General features: G+C 39.7%; 1 protein-coding gene across 3 annotated transcripts in view; it reads left to right on the forward strand.

The window, feature by feature from the left end:
* The window catches only part of VPS41 (VPS41 subunit of HOPS complex), a 182,834-nt gene that overhangs the window by 36,245 nt on the left and 124,337 nt on the right, over positions 1-22,252 (forward strand). For 2 of the 3 annotated variants that reach the window (XM_059397245.1, XM_059397246.1), the window contains exons 3-4: positions 1,289-1,396; positions 7,756-7,833. The exons of the other annotated variant lie outside the window; for it this stretch is intronic. In XM_059397245.1, the coding sequence (XP_059253228.1) occupies positions 1,289-1,396; positions 7,756-7,833 (186 nt within the window). The remainder of the gene's footprint in view (positions 1-1,288; positions 1,397-7,755; positions 7,834-22,252) is intronic. 3 annotated transcript variants of the gene reach the window in all.

Below are 22,252 nucleotides of genomic sequence, written 5' to 3' on the forward strand. Positions count from 1 at the left end.
CATCTAGGTTCTTTTCACAGTCTGGCTATTGTGGACATCGCTGCTATAAACATTCAGGTGCACATGCCCCTTCAGATCACTAAATTTGTATCTTTAGGGTAAACACCCAGTAGTGCAATTACTGGGCCGTAGGATAGCTCTATTTTCAACTTTTTGAGGAACCTCCATGCTGTTTTCCAGAGTGGCTGTACCAGCTTGCATTCCTACCAGCAGTGTAGGAGGGTTCCCCTTTCTCCACATCCTCTCCAACATGTGTCACTTCCTGACTTGTTAATTTTAGCCTTTCTGACTGGTGTGAGGTGGTATCTCATTGTGGTTTTGATTTGTATTTCCCTGATGCCAAGTGATGTGGAGCACTTAAGAAAAAGAAATTTTTATGCATTAGATTTATTCAAATGAAAGTAAATACATTTTCTAACAAACACAAATGATCATGGATTATCGGTTTTGGAAAGTAAATATTAAAATATTTTTATCTGAAGGTACAAATACATTTTGTTGTATATAAAATTTCCAATTTCCTTTCTTTGATTTTATAATTATGTTTTTCTAACTAAAATGAAATATTCTGAAATCTGACAAAAATATTTATAGTCTTGAAATACAAAATCCATGTCTTTGGAGTTTTATGTATTCCTTTCTCCCTGCTGGGAGTGTTTTATGCCCATGAGGTCAAACTGAGAAGTATTTTGCCCTCACATCTTTTTTTTTTTTTTTTAATTTTTTTATTTTTTATAAACATATATTTTTATCCCCAGGGGTACAGGTCTGTGAATCACCAGGTTTACACACTTCACAGCACTCACCAAATCACATGCCCTCCCCAATGTCCATAATCCCAACCCCTTCTCCCAAACCCCCTCCCCCCGGCAACCCTCAGTTTGTTTTGTGAGATTAAGAGTCACTTATGATTTGTCTCCCTCCCAATCCCATCTTGTTTCATTTATTCTTCTTCTACCCACTTAAGCCTCCAGCCCTCACATCTTTTATTGGCTTATGTGGTCAGATAGTTTTGTATTTATTCTAATATACCAAAGTTGAATTCTGTCAGCAGTAAGAACGTACCCTTCTGTTTTCAACCTTTGAATGTATTCTGCTGGTGAAGTTGTAGCAGCTGATACACCCAGTAGGAAAAATGAAACATGACGATCTTAACCTTGAGCTGTAGTTGTAGTTATTGACAGTCATGGAGGAAGCCCTCTCTGGGTTCCCCATAAGAAATGTGTTTTGAGTCTGACTATTTCAAATGAATCTGTGATGGCTGTCATTTTCTCGGCTCTTTGTGCAGGAAGAAGAGAGTGAAGAGGAGCCCAAATTGAAGTATGAAAGGCTTTCCAATGGGGTAACAGAAATCCTTCAGAAGGATGCAGCTAGCTGCATGACAGTCCATGACAAGGTAAGGTAGCCCTTCCAGAGGATTCTTCTGTAAGGTGTTTCTCTTATAAGAGATTATAAGATTTATACTCTGGAATCCTCGTGCTCTTGATGGTGGCTCAGTAATTGTGTCTCCCTTCTACTCTTCCTTTCTTTTTCCTCTCCAACAAAAAAATGAAAACGACAACCAAAACATTCTATGTATGTATTTGCACACACAGATACCCCTCCCCATAATGCAAGGGTGTATCAAATAGAATTTAGATAGATGTGAAAGATTTATAGCAAGTAGTTCTTGGCAACTCCATCACTTTAAATTCCTCAAACCATAAGTAGTAGAGTTCGGAAGAGTTAAGATTGGAAATGGTGTAGCACTCAGTGCTTTTCATAAGTGAAGAAGAGATTACATTGGAGGTGTTAGGAATCAGTAGAAAGGCCCCAAATGATTACTTATATGACCTGTGAGTGAATTCATATATTCCACATTTTAATCCTTGCCATAACAAAGCCCCCACAAAATCTGAGTCCAAGCTAAGTGCTATACAGCACCCTTAGTCTATTCTTAGACCAAATAAAATGTGTTGTAAGTAGAGTGCTGGAGACTGGGCCATTTGAACCATTGCCCTCTTCTTCCCCATGGACCCCACAAGTGAGGCAAGCCCCCAAGTCTGATCCATCTCCTGGCTTTATCGTGTGTTACCAGCGGTGTTGCCTCATCCTCCTCCTTGCCTCTACCCTTCCTTTTTCTTTCAGGACTCGTTCTGCTGCAAACAGATTTTTGTATACACTCAGCATGTTAATAGAATGCTTGTTTGCTCTTGCTTCCTCAGAAACCCCCTTCTTCGGGGCACCTCTTGTTAGGTTGTACTGCCCCTTCCCATGGTTGCCATCTTCCTGCTCCCATTGCTGTCATGTCCCAAATTCCTCTGTGCTTTGCTTCACTCACTGAAGAAAGGCCTTGCTGTCCTTGCAGACCTTTACCTCTGCCTTGTCTCTGCTCTCCACCAGTAAGGCCACATCTGGACGGCATCCATACCTGGAATTTGAGGATCTTCCAGTGCACTCTCTGGTGACTCCTCTTATCCTTCAAGCCCTTGTGTTAATTTTACTACTAACCCCATTCTGTGACTGTAGGGAGCTCTGATCTTGAATTGGTTCTTTGTTTAATTTCTTATCTCTGTCAGGCGGTCAACTAGCTTTGCTTTCTACCTGTATATTCAGTTCACTTACGTCCCTGTTCTTTGTTATCCCCCTCAAGCCACTACAAACACTGTCGCAGATTTGTGTTTCATCAGTTTCATTAGTCCTTAGTCTGTCTTTTCAGCCACCATCCCTTCACTCTGAGGATGCCATTTCCTTATAATTAAGAAAATCGAATCTCTCAGGCTTGAAGCCTCAGCTCCTGACCCCTTTCCCATCTCATCTGGATCCATTCCCAGCCTTCCCCACAGAGGCATTCTTCCCATTCAGAGGTCTTTTTGTCTACTGTTGATCTGCACCACATCTCACTCACCCCCCACCACTAGTGATGCTAACCCTAGCCCCACATCACCATGTATCTCCTTCTGTGTCTGTGGATTTGCCCATCTTGGATATTGCATAGACATGAAGTCATACGTTGATTTCTTGTGTCTGGCTTCTTAGCGTCATGTTTTTGAGGTTCATGGGTCATGTAGCCTGGATCAGTACTTCACTCCTTTTTGTTGTCGAATAATATTCCGTTGTATGGACATACCACATTTTATCTGTCCTTTCCCCAGCTGACAGATATTTTGCTGCTTTCAGAAGTGTGGATCTGACCTTTGTTCTACACAGAGGCTGAGAGAAGCTTTCTTAAAGCCTTTTTATCGTGGCACCATTCTTTCATTATTCTCTTGATCATTGCTATGATTCCCTTCTCGTTCTTTCACTTTTTCCTTCCCTCCACCTTTCTTTCACGTGTTGTTATTCCCAGGATTTGGTCCATTGTCCACATTTCTGTTTAGTTTGTACTTTTCTTTATTTTAAATGTCATAATTTCTGTGATGACCTACACACTGACACCTCCCCAGAGTAGTGTGCTGCTCTATCCCCGTGCCTCTTGAACAGTTTTTACTTTTGTTCTGTTTGTACCTGAAACTCAGCACACCCATAATAATGCATCTTCTTTTCCATCTCTAATCTCTCTTCTGTTTTTGATCTCTATCCTGTTTGGTGGCATCACAGTCTCTTGTCACCTGAGCCAAAGCTGACTTTCCTTTGCTTCTGCCCAGTCATTCCTAAGCCCTGATGATTTTCTCACTTCCCCTGCCTGCACTCACAGACCTCTCACTTTTCTGCTTTACAGCCTTCTGCCACCTGGTTGCCAGGATGATGTGTTGAAAATACAGGTTTAAAATCCTAGTGTGATTTTCACCATCTGCTACATAAAGTCTAAGCTCCTTACTGTGGTGTGTAAGGCCCCCTACGATCTTGCCCTCTCCTGCAATTGGCTTTCTGTCTTCCCACTTTTTTCTGCTTGGGTGATGTTCTGGTAGCAACACATGGCTATATTTACTCGTAATGTCCCTTCTCCCATCTCACCTGCTTGAGCCCACTTCCATCCTGAGCCCTCATCTTTCAGTTCAGGCACTTGTCATTTCTCCCAGAACTAACACACACCTTGCCAGGCAGTCTGCTCTCCTACAGATTTGCTTTCACTCTGGTCCAGCCACAGCTTTCTATTTCTTTCTATTTCTGTTTCTTTCTATTAAAGTCATCTTCCAGAGGGTCAGATCTGATCATGTAATTCTTCCTAGAATTCTTGATTGTTTTCCTGGTGTTTCATGATTTGGACAGCCTCTCCCATACCCTTTTCCTCTTCTACCTTTCATCTCCACAAATATTCAGATGTTTCCTATTAACCAACCTTCCAGGCTCATCACTTGTCTCTTTCCCTGGGCACAAACTGGATGCCGCTGCCATGTATAACCACTTGTTATTTCTTAACTTTGTCCTGTGTGATTTTATGTGATTCCATACCTTTGAGCAAGTTGTATCCGTTCTGCTTGAAAATGGTCTTTACTACAAGACTGTCTGCCTCTGGGTCCGCTGTCTAACTCCTCCTTCAGAGTTAAGCATAGCTGATATTGGCCATGTTCCGTAGGGTCTTAGAGATGCTGCCAGTCTTCTAATCTGTCTCCTTTATTATACCATTATACCTGCTTTTTATCTGAGCATATATGGTTGAACCTCTGAATGGATAAAAAGGAGAACAGTTTGCCTGCCAAGAGATCAAACTTTATTAACACCATAGTTAAACCAACTCGGTCAAGGAGCCTTCTGACAGTGGGAACTGTAATCAGTGCTGACTTGTAGAACACACGCTCCTAATCTGATGCCCATGTTTCTATTTATGAGGCTTCTGATCCAATGGAGAGTATTTTGGCTCTTAATTCCGGCCTTCTCTCTGCCACTGATTGACCATTTCCAGGGAAGTCACATCAACTCCCGGGACTTAGTTTCTCATGTGTAGTTAAAGACACTCCCTGCTCTGATGTTTTGAATACTGTAAAATGCCATGGGGAGAGTATAGATGACACTATACAGCTAATCACATAGGAAATGTACTCCTACTTGTTTCCTTTGTGGTGTCCAAAGCTTGTCACTTGTTCCTCTTGTTTACTTACACAAAGTCCACTCGATAAAAGTAGAAGCCATTATGCCAGTGGATGGGATGGGGCAGAAGGATTGGACATCCATCTGGTAGTTTATTAAAAGGAGTCAAGTTTCTGTAAGTAAACATGAAGGAGGTTGATTAAATTATGCTTACTCTTTCTCCATCCAAGATTTTAAGTGTCCTCAGGTTAAAAAAAAATTAATACTTACAAAAGCTCAAGGCTTTTAATGGCTACAAAGAGTCGCATTTCAAAGGATTTAAATATACTTTTGTGATTTGTGGCCAATTTTGCATTTTTTTGTTGAATTTTCGAGTTATCAAAAACACTAGCAGGTGAAAGCATCAATAATTTCAGTAGTTAAATAAATTTTCTAAGACCTATACACTTGTCTTATCAGACTTTTTTTTAAAGAGCAGTGAAGTTATTTATTTTGAAAAGGCAGCAGCAACAATTTAATCCAAATGATGAAACGTTTTAGTAAACAAAAGGTAGCTTGTCATAGAAACCACTGCATTTTTTAATTTTAATTTTAACTTTGGGGCAGGGAAGGGCAGAAGGAAGGAGAATCTTTTTCCTTTTTTTCCCCTTCAATTTGACAGAGAGAGAGATCACAAGTAGGCAGAGAGGCAGGAGGCGAGAGAGGGGGAAACAGGCTCCCTGCTGAGCAAAGAGCCTATGTGGGTCTCGATCCCAGGACCCTGAGATCATGACCTGAGCCAAAGGCACTGAGGCTCCCAGACACCCCAGGAAGGAGAATCTTAAGCAGGCTCCACACCTGCCACATGGATCTCACATCCCTGCGAAGATCATGACCTGAGTCAAAGTCAGGAGTTGGACACTTAACTGACTGAGCTACCCATGCACCCTGAAACCACTAGATTTTTTTGTTCAGAAGTGAAGTAATTACAATTTCAGGTTGAAACTATAAATTCAAAATAATTACTTTATGTTTTCTTTCCTAATTTCAAAAAAGGGAAAAGGAAGGAATTAATATTTGGGTACTCTGCATAGAACCTTTGAAACTTCTGATAAAATAAAGTGTCACTGGAAGCTCAAGAATGGCCTTCACAGAGGCATTGGAGAATCACCCAGTACTGAAGCACCTTTAGGATCCAAGCCCCTTTACTTTTCTAACAAACTAAATGCAGTATTTATGAGGAGAATCAATACTGTTGAATACTTGGGGTGTGGTGAGCTTTTAAGACACATTGTTTTATCATAGCCTCAGAAAGAGGCAGAGTATTTGTTTTTAGTTAGTATTATGCAGGTTTCTTTTCTTTTTTAAAATTCAGACATTGTCAGTGTCACTGTCAAAAGAAAATTACAACCATCTGAGCCATCTGAGTCCTCTGTTTCTGATTAGAATGTTCTTTTGCTTTGAATGCAACATTAGAATGTTTTTTTTGCTTTGGGTCCCGGTTTGATTTAAATATTCAGACTAATTTCCCCCTAGAATTACCTCTTGCCCCTTCCTTCATGGGGCCTAGGCTTCCCGTTTCCAGCAGGTTTGCTGTCTGCCCTGGATGAGTAATTGGCGTGGCACCCGGTGCATTCAGGCAGGCCTGTGCGCTAGAATCGTCATACCTAGTTATGTCTGCACACCTGATGTTTTATTAACCAGTATTGATTTTTTTACCCGGGGGACTTTTTTCTTCCTGAAAAAAGGCAACCTTGCAGGAGTGAAAGGCATTGCAGGGGATGAATTTCTAATGAACCCCTTCTTTCCCTTTTTGTGACTTCTCTTTAATGTACCTTCATATTTTAAGTGCCTGAACTGAAATTTCATTTTAAGCAATTCCATTTTGATAAAATCCTTTTAAATCTTGACTTTCTGTAAGGTTATTTTTATAAAGATTGTGCTGCTTGACTGAAACGCTTAGTAGTGCCTGTAAATTTGAGCATTTCATTATAGGTTGCAATGAAGCATGCTCCCATGCAATGAAATACATAGAATTTGGAACTATTTGAGTAATGCCACAAGAAGTAAAAAAGAAGAAAAATCTCATGTCATATTTCAAGTAGTCCTAAAGTTTCTCCATGTTTGTTTAGGGTTAGTTCAAAGAATTAAAGGAACAGTGGGAGGTATGAACTCTTTCATACTGTAAAATAAGTATGTAGCTCAGCAGTTATTTTGTGACAGAAAAGGATTTTTTTTTTTTGCATTAGAATATAAACATTTACACTCAGTATTGTACATTAATTTTTATAGCGTCATCTAAATGCTAACTGATAATATGAATACTTCCAAACTTTTTCATCTCTCAGCATGACTTAGATTTTCCTTTCTTTAAAAAAAAAATACATACTTTGGCATTTTTGCATGTATATATATTTGTTCAACTTAAATGATAGCACAGATTTACACATTTGCCATAAATTACACGGGGGTTAATCATTCCCTTCTGACTTGGAGCTCAACCATAGGTTGGTCGTATTTTCCCAGCTGCACTGGAATCTGCAGCCTCAGTCCATCAGGCATTGTGTACGGACTGCATCTACACCATTAGTTGTCAGCAGATGAGGGTACTCATGAGTCATTCTGACAGCCGACTTGCACTCTCACAATAAAGTAGGCCCTGCTCTGTCATTTCCCTGAAGCCGGAATCAAGCCTTCTCCAAGGAGTGCATCCCTTGCAAGGCGTTGCTCATGGCTTATGCCTTCGGTCTTGACTTTGAAAATGGTTTGATTACTAAATGTGTATTAATGTACATTAATAAACTGACCCCTCTGTTCCTCTTGCAGTTTTTGGCACTGGGCACCCATTATGGCAAGGTTTATTTACTTGATATCCAGGGGAACATCACTCAGAAGTTTGATGTAGTAAGTATACAGTATCAAATAATGTATGAATTAGACTTTGTACTGAAAATTTATGCTTTACAATATTAACTTTAGCAGTTTGTTGTAATAATCTAAAGAAAGGGCCTTTATCAATTCAATCAGAGTGCTTAGAGTGTAACTCTGAATTTTATAGTATATGCTAAAAATTATAAATGTGAATGTAAAACGAAAGAGGTTTATAAATACATAAATAAGCATATATATACATTTTATATTTTGACTTTGTACCTTTATATATAAACCCCATTTAAAAATTTATTTTTATAAATCTGTTGAATTAGGGGCGCCTGGGTGCCTCAGTGGTTTGGGCTGCTGCCTTCGGCTCGGGTCATGATCTCAGGGTCCTGGGATCGAGCCCCGCATCGGGCTCCCTGCTCCGCAGGAAGCCTGCTTCCCTCTCTCTCTCTCTCTCTCTCTCTGCCTGCCTCTCTGCCTACTTGTGATCTCTGTCTGTCAAATAAATAAATAAAATCTTTTAAAAAAAAATCTGTTGAATTATAATTCTTTGTTAAATAAATTAAAGTTAAATAGTTTTTTTTAGTTAAATAAATAAAAGACTTTATTATGGTCATCCATTTGACTTTAAATGAAGTATTTAAAATATTTCTACATGTGTTCTTTTCAAAATAGAACAGTGTGGAATATCTAGGGGAATTATAATACTAAAAGAAAAAGTACTGCTTTTATTAGTGAATACTGGTCCTAATTTACATATACAGGGGAAGTTGTGAAATCCTTAAAGTGTGAAGCTCCCTCATTTCGTCAGTTGTAAGTATGTGCCCCACTGTCTTCTCTAGATCCCAAGTGTGATGGAAGATTGATCACCTTGCTGGTTCAGTTTATCTCATCTAAATAGAGAAAGCTAATTTTTATGTGAATGTTTTGGTGCTTGGATTTTTGGGGGATTCTGTTGATTGAAAGTGAAGAGCTAAGCTTTTTAATTTTTTGGTTGTGATTTGGAATCACTGAGGATGAAGAAAATGTGGAATTTAAAGCTTGGTTATGGTGTTTGAGATGTTCCTTGAAAGGTTCAGGAGCATCTGTGGTTGCGTGTGTGTGAACATTCGGAGTGAGCAGGACACTCATATTAGGGACAGGTATTACATCAGCACTTGTTGAAAGATCTATTACAAGGGGTTGGTATAGTTTATAAAGGAGACCACAGTTTCTGAAGCTGGCACATTGTGTAGGAAAGAAGTAGGTTGCTTCGTTTTACTTAAAAGAAACTGAACCGCTAAATGTTGACAGAATCTTGGGAACAGTCCAGGAAGGGACTTAACGCGCATGAATCGTACTAATACATCAGGCAAATTGCAGGTTCTTGTTTTGCTTCAGCATCTTTCAGACAAGAGGAATATATATTGGACCTCCATCTACGTCCCGGACACCCATCTTGGTGACTTAAATGTGTGTTCTTTCAGTTGCCATCTATTCAGACATGTAGCTGATGCTGGGAAGAGTTCTTTTTCGCGGTGTTACCTGTAGCTCCTCACCATTAAAACAAAACAAAACAAAAACAACAAACAAAAAACAACCCAGTAAAATCTCACCTGTCTGTTCTCTTGAACTTCCTGCTCTAGGTAGAGGATTATGTGACAACTCTGTTTCTAAAAATGTCCTCTGAATATTGTATAGAAATTGCAGTGCTGGAGCGCCTGGGTGGCTCAGTGGGTTAAGCCTCTGCCTTCGGCTCAGGTCATGATCCCAGGGGCCTGGGATCGAGTCCCGCATAGGGCTCTCTGCTCAGCAGGGAGCCTGCTTCTCCTCATCTCTCTGTCTGTCTCTCTGCCTATTTGTGATCTCTCTCTCTGTCAAATAAATAAATAAAATCTTTAAAAAAAAAAAAAAAGAAATTGCAGTGCTTCATTACTGAGGTTCACTTACCTGTCTGCTGACTCCATTGCCAAAGGAGAAACCAAGACAAATGTTGTAGGAGTTTATTCGTGTCTTTGGTCACTCATTCATTCATTCAGTCTTTGTCTACACAGTATAACCCTTCACTTATATTCTTTCTGATGTCAGTTTTATGTCAAGTATATCCCATGTCCTCTTGCAGTAAGTTATGGTATCATCCTCCCTAAATTTGCCCACACCTTTTTCCTTTTTTTTTTCAATCTGCCCATGTGACATCTTCAAAAATAAGTTCTCTGGAGCCTTGCCTGCCCACTTACCTTTTTTCTTATTTTTTCTGGCAGGAGAGGAAAACATTCTGATGGTATTTTGTTTATCAAAGAATTTGATAGTCTTCTGTAGAAAGGTTTTTCAGGACACCCTGGCTTTTTTGTGAACATTACCATATTAGGCATTTGACTTTCGGGTAACACACATTGTCCTCTTTTGAAAGGAGCTTTAGTCTACAGCTTCTCATCTCCAAGTTTTTTCCTCTATTATTTTATTTTCCTGTTTCTGATGATGTGATTGCTTTGTGGGGCTCTCTATCGCTCCTTTTAATAAAGGATTCTTTTGGTTTTAAAATACTATTATGAGTTGAATTTGCTGCTTTTCTTTCAATGTAATGGTTGCCATTTTAACCCAAAACTTTATTCTTCATTAGAAATGCAGGGAGAGGGCGCCTGGGTGGCTCAGTGGGTTAAGCCGCTGCCTTCGGCTCAGGTCATGATCTCAGGGTCCTGGGATCGAGTCCCGCATCGGGCTCTCTGCTCGGCAGGGAGCCTGCTTCCCTCCCTCTCTCTCTCTGCCTGCCTCTCCATCTACTTGTGATTTCTCTCTGTCAAATAAATAAATAAAAATCTTTTAAAAAAAAAAAAAAAAGAAAGAAATGCAGGGAGAGTAAACAAATATTTTTAAGAATTAATGAATAAACACTCCTGGCTTTAGTTTTCACTTCTAAGTGGGAATAATTTAAGCAAATTAAAATTAGATAAGATAAAAAGATCTTAGGTTTGCACAGTGTTTATTTCCTCAAGCAGTATCTCTTCACCCCATTCACTGCATTTCTAGTTTTGATTGTGGTAGTTTTGTTTGGCAGGGGGCGGGGAACACAGAGGAATCTCTAACGAAGTTTCCCAAGGGAGTCTGCTATTTGAACTAGGGTGGAATCATTGCACTAGAGGCTGTCTGACTTTACTTTAAAAACATATGAGGTAAAAGAAATAACCAAACAAATCATTCTGCATGTTGAAGAAAGATATTTGTTTTCCCATTAATATTTCAGGAGAAATACTATGTGGTGCACAGTTCCACTTGTTAGGTATATATTCAAGACAAATGAGTGCAGTGTTTATGTCCACACACACACATACTCACACACACACAATACAAAAGATATATAGGGGAGTGTTAAAGTAGCTTAATTCATAATAGCTCCAAACTAGAAACAACCCAAATATTCATCATTTGTCGAATGGATAAGTAAATTGTGGTATATTCTGAGCAATTAAGAACAGACTGTCTATACACATAATAACAGATGAATTTCACAGATTTAACATTCAGCCAAAGAAGCCGGACACAAATGTGTACACATTGTATGATTCCTTTTATATGATGGTCAAGAAAAGGTGAAATCAAACACTGGTGATAGAAATCAGATATTATTTTTTGGCCTGGGAGAGAGCACAGGAGAATCTTCTGGAATGCTGATAATATTCTCTATCATTATGGCTTCCCATATACACACACATGTAAAAATTACTGAACTATGAATTGGAGATTTGTGGTCTTTAGTCTGTATTAATACCTCAGTAACACACACATACACACACACACACGCACAGGTACCTGTACACTTTTTTGTATCTTTGCCCTTGAGCAAAATTCAAAATTCAGATTATCCTTTGTCTGTTGAAGCAATCCTTTCTTCTCCTCATTTCAAAATACCATCAAATTTGTTAAGTCGGTTTCCTGTTCAGGGATCTTTATATGAATGGATCACACCACTGAGGTGATTCCTACCCCTGTATATTCTTCTACAATTACCTAAAATGTAGATAAAGAGGATTCTGTGGTACCCAGCCATCTGTGACTGTTCTTTTGTTGGTTGAGCGTGAAAACCACCGAAATGATGCTTTGTTTTGCATGTGGATACTCATATTTCACAGTACTTATAAGAATATTCAGATATGCTAATGTTTTAACATGTTTTTTAGAGGTTATTTCTAGATATGACCTTATGTTAATTCAGATTTAATTGATAAAGTTCACTTCTCTTTGAACTCAGAGTAAAATGAAAGTGGGCCTAGTTTCCCATGTAAAATGCTCAGGTTGCTAGGAAAATTACCTTTAATATAGGTCAGGCCATATTACCCTGAAAAATGGCTGTCTTCATGAACTTACACAGTATATAACATAGGGATTCAGAATTCTTAGGGGATCTCAGATACCTTCTAAATTTCCCTATGGTATCTATGCCCCTATAATGCCTTTAAATCATTGTAGTTACTTTCCCTTCAATAGCATCCACTTTCCTTAAGCTTATTAATTTAAGGCTTACTAATTAGGAGTATTACTTGGAAGTAACAAGCAAATTATTTTGGAGCATTGTTCTATATGTTTTAAATCCTTGTTCTCTTAAGTGTGCTAGAGGGAGAGCAGAGAGCTCCACTGACCAAACATAAATTTTCTGCTCTTTACCTTCATGTGTTTTTCTTCCTTTGCCTGAAATAGAAAATGATACAGCTTTGCTGTCATGGTGCCATGGCAGGAGACATCAGATAAATACCCACAAATGGATGGTTACAAAAGGAAAGGTATAAGAAAACAAAACAAAAGAGAACAGGGTTTTATTGGGCATTTTGCATTAAGATAAATACCAATTTTTCAACTGAATCTCTTAAGCGGTAGGTTCAGAATTCTTCATAAACTCCTGATAGCAGTTTATTGATGTTTCTATTCCTGTTCTTTTTTTTTTTCTTTTCTTTTTTCTCCTTTTTTTTTTTGGTTAGGGATTATACCAACACTGTATTTCTTACTGCTAATCTTTTGTACTTCCTCATGTTCATAAGCTAATAAAATCCCAGATCTCTATCAGAATTTAAGTAGCTTTACAGGACGGTATCTGAACATCCCTTCTTCTAGGGGGTCTTCGTTTCTGTTTAATCTCCCACCGTCAGTCTAATCACTGCTTCTGAGAACAGTGGATGGCTCCTTAGGACTTCCCAGGTGCATCAGATCTCAAGATCCTGGTTGGTCATGTGGCCAAAGCTCCCTTTGTGATCTTTGTTTTCCTTCCTTTCTCCTCCAGTCATCTGATCCACTCACCATTGCCTGAGGATTGTCTCGGACCTGCATGCTTGTTTCCAGGCTTTTCATCACATCTTTCTGGAATGCCCTTCTTCCGTTGGTTCCATTCTTCCTTTTGAGATTTGAACCTTAACTCCTGCTTTTAGAAAGTAACCCTTTTATTCAATAGTACTTACCAAGTATTTAACATATACTCAGATTTTTCCTACTTGCTCTGGGTGATTCAGAAAGTCATCAGAGTTTAGAAGCTGAGGAGACTTCGATCGTTCTAGATATAAAAGGTGCCAGGTAAGGAAGCCTGAAGGAAATTGGGCCGGGGCTGCTTTGATTCTGTATTCCCTGCCCCTGTACTCCCTTGCTTTGTCTGGTTTAGTGTAGGCCTCCCTCACTAGACATTCTGACAGGTCATTTCCCTCTCCAGCTTTGAAAAGATGTTTCTGTGACTGCTTCCTGGGCCTCTGAATGAGCATGGTGTCATTTCTGTCTCCGGGCCATCTTTTGGATTGTACTCCTGGCCTTCTGCTTTCTTTGGCTTAGAAGAATTCATTTCTATTACAGATCAGCTCCTCTTTCCTGTGTATTGAGACGTAAACATTGTTTGCAGGATCATCCATCTTTATTTCATGTCTCAGGGAAAAGAAGTACTTATCTGCCCTCTCATCTCTTTGCTAATGTAATCCTGAAAATTTAGTGTTCCTTTAAACTTCTTAGACTGCATTTGTAATATTCACAAACACCTTTTATCATTCGCATGATTTGACCTCCTCCTCCTTCGCATTATTGCCACATCTCGAACATGCAGTATTTTTGTTGAGATTATTTGCATCTGTCATTCTCCCCATAGAATGTGAGCTTCTTGAGGGCATTTCTGTGTCTGATTTAGCTCTGCATCCTTAGTGGTCAGCATTAAAAGTGAAAGATAGTGAGGCATTGATACAAGTTGGCTGAATGCTAACAGTCCAAATCTGTAAAGTTCCTTCTATCTGGACGGTTTTCCAGATAAACAGGGGTTTACACCTTCCTTTGCCACAGCCAGATTATTGTGTATACATTATGGGAGATCAGACAGACATGACCATTTCTTTAGAGTTAGTACAGATACCATACACTAGTTATTACCCTGAGGAGCCCAGCAATTTTGGGCTCATTCAAAATGTGGACAGGATAATATCGGGGTGACTGTTCATTAAAAGAGCTGTTGGAGCAGATCTAAAATAAAAATTGGAAGGTATCATTGAACAGAGAAACTCTGCTCTTGTCTGGGTCTCATGACATTCACCAACCTGAAGTAAACCCCATCTATAGTAGGCTCTGCCAGACTTGGCATCATTACTTGGGAAGCATGGCATTTATCTTTTGATAATATCAGAGCAGTGCATTGTTGGCTCAAATGTGTCAGTGTCTGTAATACCTGTTGAAGACTAATTGACAGGCCTCGGATTCTTAGGTATTAGAAGAATCTGTCTTCTATATTTGGACTCTGTATTTCGAATGATAAGAAATGTGTCAAATGAGTTGAGAATTACTTAAGTGGAACTCATTCTAACTGATGCCAAGGAAAATCTTATTTCCAATTTTCTACATTTTTGTATTAAATCATTTCCAGTTTGTGGATTATTTATAGATAGCTTTGTAACTTTGGTAGCTTCTATGCACAGAGGTGACTAAGAAAACATACTCATCTTAAAGGATGCTTCTGTCACTTAGAACAGTTGAAGTGTTATGCTTACAACATGTGGTAATATTGGACTTCTTAGTGGTAACTGCATTTGGACAAATATCCCCTAAATAGCTGAAATTGAAAGTATTTCTTCACTGAACGAAATCACCCTGGTCCTCCACACATTTCAAAGTCAGAGTTGTAGTGATTTGAACTTTTTGGAACATGACCATGACTCAGACTGGAGCCTGGCGGAAAACCCCTAGACTCCGTTCTGTAGTAGAATGGATCCGCCGTCTGGTGCTTCTTGCTTTGGAAGTCGGGCACCTGTCGAAAGTGAGCACATTGGAAGTATTATAAACAATGTGGAGACTCAGAAGATGTGGTTAACATGGCAAGTGGGAAAAGCGATAAGTTAAGGTGAATCTTGACAGGTGAATGAGAATTTCTCAGTTGTTGAAGTGGGTCTGGATAGGGTGATGCCTTCATACACAACAGGGAATCTGGAAGGGCAAGGAACATTTATCACAGCCTTTTTATCTACATATGTATTTTGTCTTTCCACTAGTGGCTTTTGAGTAGGGGAATAGACAGGGGAAAATGGTGAGATGCAGTGAGAGAGACTTCTTCAGCAGGGTTAGCAGAAGGACCAAAGGGGAAAGGAAGAGAGTGTCTTCATGGTTACTGGCTTTGGGGTTGAGAGTGTTTAGGGAGCTAAATGAAACCATTAGAGTGATGTTAAATCAGATGACATGGACCAGAAGGCCGGGGCTTTTATATATGTGTCTGTGTATAACAGATAATATCACAGATAATCTGTGATAACAGATAATTTATACCTTGAGTTAGTGGTATATTACTTTTTCCTTAAACAAGTTCTCATTTTCTGTTTGCTTTGCTTTATTAGCCTTTTCTAGAAATTACTTATTTGCCTAAATTCCCAAGTATTTTTCATTTGATGGAATCATGATATATTCTGATAATTGGGAACCTAAAGAGTATTTAGTCATCTCCCCACCCAAGACAGGAAATTTTTCAAAAGCGTTCTTGTCATTTGCTTGTTCAGTCCTTCTTCTATACCTCCAGGAAGAGGAAGTGTATCGCTTCTGGGGGCAGCTATTAGGTCAGAACACTTTAGGTTTTGTTAGTTGATAGCAACAAAACAAAGTAAAATGGAAGAATATATACCACTAACAACCTCTTAGATCGGCTAAAATGACAAAGACTGACCATCAGTACCAGGTGTTGGTAAGCATGTGGAAAAACTGAAACTCACTTACACTACTGGTGGAAGTGGAAAATGGTAGAACCAGCTTGGGAAGGCAGTTTAGCAGTTTTCAGAAACATTAAACATAGACCTACCCTGTGATCTAGTCCCTTGACCCTGAGGAAATGAAAGCATACACTTGTACAATGACTTGTGTGTGAAAGTTCACATGTAGATGGACAGGGGAGTGGATAACCAAAATGTGGTTTAACCATACAGTGGCATTCTGCTTATCAGTAAAAAAGGAATGAACTATTGATACATGCTACCACATGGAAGAATCTCAGATCCGTAATGTTAAGTGAAAGAAGTCAGACTGAAAAGCTTATCTATTATATGGTTCCATTTATAGAAAATGCTGGAAAATGCAAACAAATCTAGAGTGACAACAAGATCAGTGATTGCTTTGAGAGATGCAGAGGGCTTATAAAGTGGCATAAGGGAACTTTGAGGGGTGATAGATGTATTTATTGTATTGATTTTGGGGAGGGTTTCACGAGTTTGTATATACGTTAGGACTTATCACATTTGCACTTTAAATATGTGCAGCTTATTGTATGTCGGTTGTATCTGAGGAAAGCTGTTAAAAAATCATAACTATAGAAAGACAAGCTACAGAAAAAAATGGAATAATGTGTTCCAGGAGGTGATATTTACACATCAAAATATTTATTTCCACTTATGTAAGCCCAAATCATTGGGTATTCTTTAAGGCGCTTGACATTTATAAATGGCACCCCATAGAATGGGATCTAGATTATTTAATTGCTGGCTTCTTTGGCTTTTCTTTAAATTATGAGTCAAAAGACAAATACTGTCTTCTATAAATTTTTATATATAACTTCTTTATTTCCAACCAATGATGTATGGCAGGGAAAAATACCAAAAGTTTAGCTTCCATGAGAGGTAGAAGAATTTTACCAATATTATTAACGTCTTTTTCCTATTTTGGTCTGTTTTATGTAAGTACTATGTGTTCTGTATTGCATATTCCTTTTTGGGAGGAGCATCACCTTTTACAGAAATGATATAGTGAGTGAGGGTGCAGTCACTGGGCAGGTAAGGATTTGTTTTCTGTTTCTGCATAGCATGGGTACTCTCTTTCAGGTGAGATAAAAATGGGTTTCTTTGAAATAATGGAGTGAGCACCTTCTGTGCTAAGTATCTTGTTGGGGCGTACCTAGTTAGCAGAAAGGCAACCAGTATTTTGTTAATTTTTTAGAAGAGTTTCATCTCAGAATTAAATGCCCTGTGAGGTAGTGAGGTAGTCTAAAAATCTAATTCCGTTTTCCTTTAGTGGAAAAAAATTGAATACATTAGGGCACTTTCCTTACTCGGTGATAGAAACCCAATTCCTCCAGGCTTAATGGACAGTAGGAAATATTGGCTCCTGTTGTAAATCAAGTTGAAGTGGGGATGCCAGGCTCAGAGGTACCCATCTGAGAAGACCCATATGGTACCCATCCCTGGGATAGGCTCTCTTCATCTCGTGAGCATCACGGTTAGCCCACAGCCCAAGACTGATGTTAGGGCACTATCATCCTCATAAGCGAAACAGGACTCCTTCCTCAGTAACTCTGGCAGGTTTGATGGGTCTGGTTGGGTATATAATTCTATCTGAAGCAGTCGCTACAGGTATTTAATAGGAAGCTCTGGCCAAGCCTGAGTTGGGAGGAGGTATTGGATGGGGGAAGGAGGGAGCCCCATTCTAACACAATCCATTTCTTGAAGTAAAAAGCTGGTCTGTTACTGCCCAGAGCTGTCCAGGAGCCAACTTCCCAGTGCCTAATCCGCTTACTGCCCAATGCTCAATCTAGGAGTGATACTGGGGTGAACAGCCTTGGGTGGGCTGAAGACTCTGGTGACTGAGTCTTTGAACACATCTTTGGGGTGAAATCACTCGTTCAGATGCTATGAACACTTTGAAGGTTTTGCATTTCAGTATATTTAGATTATACCAAATTGTACTCCTGCCAGCCCTGTATGTGTATACGTCGCTGTATCTTGTCACCAGCATTAGCTGTTATCATTCAGAAATTCTCTGCCAGGAGACATCTGGGCGGCTCAGTTGGTTAAGCCACTGCCTTCGGCTCAGGTCGTGATCCTAGGGTCCTGGGATCGAGTCCCGTATCGGGCTCCTTGCTCAGTTGGGAGCCTGCTTCTCTCTCTCCCTCCGCCTGCCACTCAGCCTGCTTGTGTGTACTCTCTCTCTTTCTGACAAATAAATAAATAAAATCTTAAAAAAAAAAAAAGAAAAAAAGAAATTCTCTGCCACTTAGATTTCTAGAAAATGGGAATTTATTGATTCACTTTGTATTTTTCTGGTTACTAATGAGACTCTTTACTCTTTTGGGAATTGTTAGTTCATATACTTTGTGAGTATTTGTGTAAAGTTCTAAATTGATTTGTAATTACAAAGTTCACTGTTTACAAGGAAAAATAACAACATTGATCAGGGTGGATTGTGTGAAGGCTCGAAATCAGAAGTCGCAAGTCAAATTTAATACTTGCCAATAAGTCTTTCTATTAAATGAAACTGATGATTTGCATTTAGGACTTCATCCATCTTCACACTAAATTAATACTTTAAATCTCAGCTTTTTTTTTTATTGTTTTTGTTCATTTACTTGTTTTTTTACGTTCTATAGAAGCTATAATCATAGGGTGTTTGTAGCAAATGTTAACCACATATTTTTGTTAAAATATTCCTTCTACAATGAGCTCTTAGACATTGGTGAGGAAAACACAATCCAGAAAGAAACTGAAACTGGACAAAGAGATGAACAGGAAGTTCTCAGATGGAGAACCCCATGTGTCTCCAATAACCACATGACAGGATGCCCAGTTTCTCTTCAGGGAGAATAGTCAGGGAAATGTGAAATTTTCTGAACCATAAGATAACCATTTCACACTCATCAGTTTGGCCAAACCCTTAAAAGTCTGATGAGTACCAGATACCAGACACGGGTCGGGGGCCAGGGAATTGGGCGCTCTCTTCGGGTGGCTAAAAAAAAAGAGTCTGGACACATCTCCTTGTCAGAAGCATGGCAGATGCCTTCTAGTCTGTGGTTTATCTTTTTTAATTCCATATTTGTGATATTTTCAGTTCAGAAGCTTTTCATATGAATGCAGTAAATATGTATTAATCTAATCACTTACAGTTAGTGTTTTTTAGTCTTCTGGGGGAAAAATATTTTGCCCTTACTAAGTCATAAAGATATCTTCTGTATAAAGTTTTCCTTTTTACTTTTAGCTTTTTGTTCTTCCTCAAGAAAAAAAAAAAATTCTCACTGTTCTGTGAAGACAAGAATTTATTCCTTGGCATCAAGATGGAGTCTGCAGTCCTTGCTGGGGGCAGGGGGTAGGGGTGGGGGTTACACAAAAATTTGCAACCCCCTAAACCTGCTGGTTTCCATTTTCATTCCCCTTTGGACCTTGACTCAGATGCATTATTGGAAATGCAGCTAGCCCGCAACACATGTGGGAAGAGAAGCACTGACTGGATGGTTGGAGATGAAGGCAGACAGGGCAGCGAAGCCCAGCAGAAGGGAGGCTGGGTTGGCAGGATGTGGTCCTGAGGTGGGAGACAGGCTGTATGGCACCGTGGCTGCTGGCCAGGCATGGGTTCTGTCTCCCCATGTTCAGTAGTTTGGGCAGGTTATTTATCCTGGCAGTTTCTCGTGAAATGTAGAGCATATCCCACCCTGGAGCAGTATGATTAATTTGAGGATTATTTGAGATACCGGTGTAAAATATTTAGTGCAAAGCTCAGTATCCCATCTCGAGGAACCAGATCAAGCCAAGCATCTGTCCGCCGGCATTTATGACACTTCCCAAAGAGAGCCATTACTTCTTTTAATTCATTGATAGGATTCACCTTAACTGTGTTCATTGTGTATAGGACTTGCAAAGTTAGAAGAAGGAGGGACAAAGAAAAGGAGAAAAAAGGGAAAAGGGAAGAAAAAAGAGAAACTTCCTCAACATGCTCATTTTTTTTTAAAGATTTTATTTATTTATTTGACAGAGAGAGATCACAAGTAGGCAGAGAGGCAGGCAGAGAGAGAGAGAGAGAGAGAGAGAGGAGGAAGCAGGCTCTCCATGAGCAGGGAGCCCAATGTGGGACCCGATCTCAGAACCCTGAGATCATGACCTGAGCCGAAGGCAGAGGCTTAACCCACTGAGCCACCCAGGTGCCCCAACATACTCATTTTTATAGACTAATCTTGCTGCCTGCTTCATCTCATCCATTGTTTATTTGGGGCGTGGGTCCCTTTTATAGCTTGTCACGAAGAGGTTTATTTCTCTGGTGTTGTGGGAACATGCTTACTTGAGTACTGATACTCTGTCAAATGTTCCCGGTGCAGGTCTGGTGAGCTGACTCCAGGAATTTCTTTTTAGTGTAGAGGCATTCCAAGTTCATTTACAAGGTGCTTCTTTTGAGAACTGTGGAGAGATGACCATCTGCTTGGGAAATGCCTTAGCGGAGAATTGATAAAGCAATGTTTTTACACTGGAGAGCCTTATAACAATCTCTGTGGTGAAAGTACAGCTGCATTGGTGAAATTTCAAGTGGTCTTTCTTCATCTTATGTCTGAAAAATAAGGCGTTTTCTATTTGATTAATAACTTGGTCTCTGTCATTTAAATGATATGTTGACCTTTTAAGAGAAGTGATTTTTTTTTTCCCCTCAACCTGTGGAAGCACAAAGCCTTTCTCAAATGTTTTTAGGTAAGGAGAATGCATTAGCGCTGTTGCTATTATTCAGTTATAAATGAGAGAAAAGTAAGAACATCTTTATTCCTTATAGATTTTGCGTTAAGCACTGATGGTATCATCAGTGTGCATATTGAGAATTATGCAGGGTTATCTGTGGGCCCCAGTGGGATGTTCATGTTAGCTCTGCCATCATCATGGATTTGCACTCTGTTGGTCTTTCTGGACCTGCTTTTGGTGATGAAGTTTGTTCTCCAAGGTGTACGTAGGAGACGCATAGGGCTTGTCCAGTCTAAGGGGTATCCCTCTAAGACTTAATTTTAAAGAATATGGGCATCTGGGTGGCTCTGGTCAGGTCATGAGCCTAGGGTCCTGGGATCAAGCCCCATATCAGGCTCCTGGATTAATAGGAAACCTGCTTCTCCCTCTTGTATTCCCTCTCTCGCAGTCTCTCTCTCTGTCAAATAAACAAAATCGTAAAAAAAAAAAAGAATAGAAATATGCTTGTTTCTTTTCTAGTTACATGGTTGTGGGGCTGACAGTCCCATTTCTATTGTATTAACTCTTCTAGAAAAAACTTATGTGCTCTAGGGCAGCATTCTCTGGGAAAAAATGAATTATATTTTCTGGAATTGTAGCATTAGAACCCTCTAGTCTAGGAACTTCAGGGCTGCCTATAGAGGATACCTTGTTCATGGTGTCCCCCTTCAGCTGAATTTCTTTGGGTATTAAAACATCAGTATTTATTTCTGTGCTAAAGTATCATTTAAAATAATTTAGATGAGTTGGGTTATGTGATGCATGGAGACATCTGTGTTGGGAATTACCACTAGAATAGAAGAGACTGCTCTGTCCTTCTCTGCTGAGTCCTGGCTCCCCCGCCCGACTGCACTCAAATGCCCCCCCCCCCCCAGCGAGGTCCTGCTCTTGAATTTGACCCTGTATCTTTTCTTTTTTTTTTTTTTATTCATGTTTGTTTGTTTGTTTTTTAAAGGTTTTATTTATTTATTTGAGAGAGAGACAGTGAGAAAGAGCATGAGAGGGGAGAAAGTCAGAGGGAGAAGCAGACTCCAAAGAGCAGGGAGCCTGATGTGGGACTCGATCCCAGGACTCTGAGATCATAACCCAAGCTGAAGGCAGTCGCTTAACCAACTGACCCACCCAGCCGCCCTCGACCCAGTATCTTTTGAAGGTCCTTGTTTCTTTATCAGCGGGTGGAGTGGGTCAGACAAGGTATAGTCTCTTTTTGAATCTAAACACTATAGCCAAGAAGAAGCTCATCTTTGCCTTATCACAAAGACTAGGCTTTTCCAGGCCCCTGCTGGATGTCATGTCTTTAGAAGGCTCCATTCTTTTCTCCTCCGGATTTGCTTCCATCTCTGGGATGTTTATCCTCCATGTGCCTCCATACCTTGTATATCCCCTGAGATTCTTTTCTGAGCTCGTTCTTTCTTTTGCTCCCTCTTTATATCGCCACCACTCTTGGTCAAGTATTTATTGAAACTCACTTGGGTTATTGCAGTGAAACCCAGCTGATCTCCCTGCCTCTTACCCCC

This window comes from Mustela nigripes, chromosome 4, assembly GCF_022355385.1.
Source record: "Mustela nigripes isolate SB6536 chromosome 4, MUSNIG.SB6536, whole genome shotgun sequence".
In the NCBI taxonomy this organism is placed as follows: Eukaryota; Metazoa; Chordata; class Mammalia; order Carnivora; family Mustelidae; genus Mustela; species Mustela nigripes.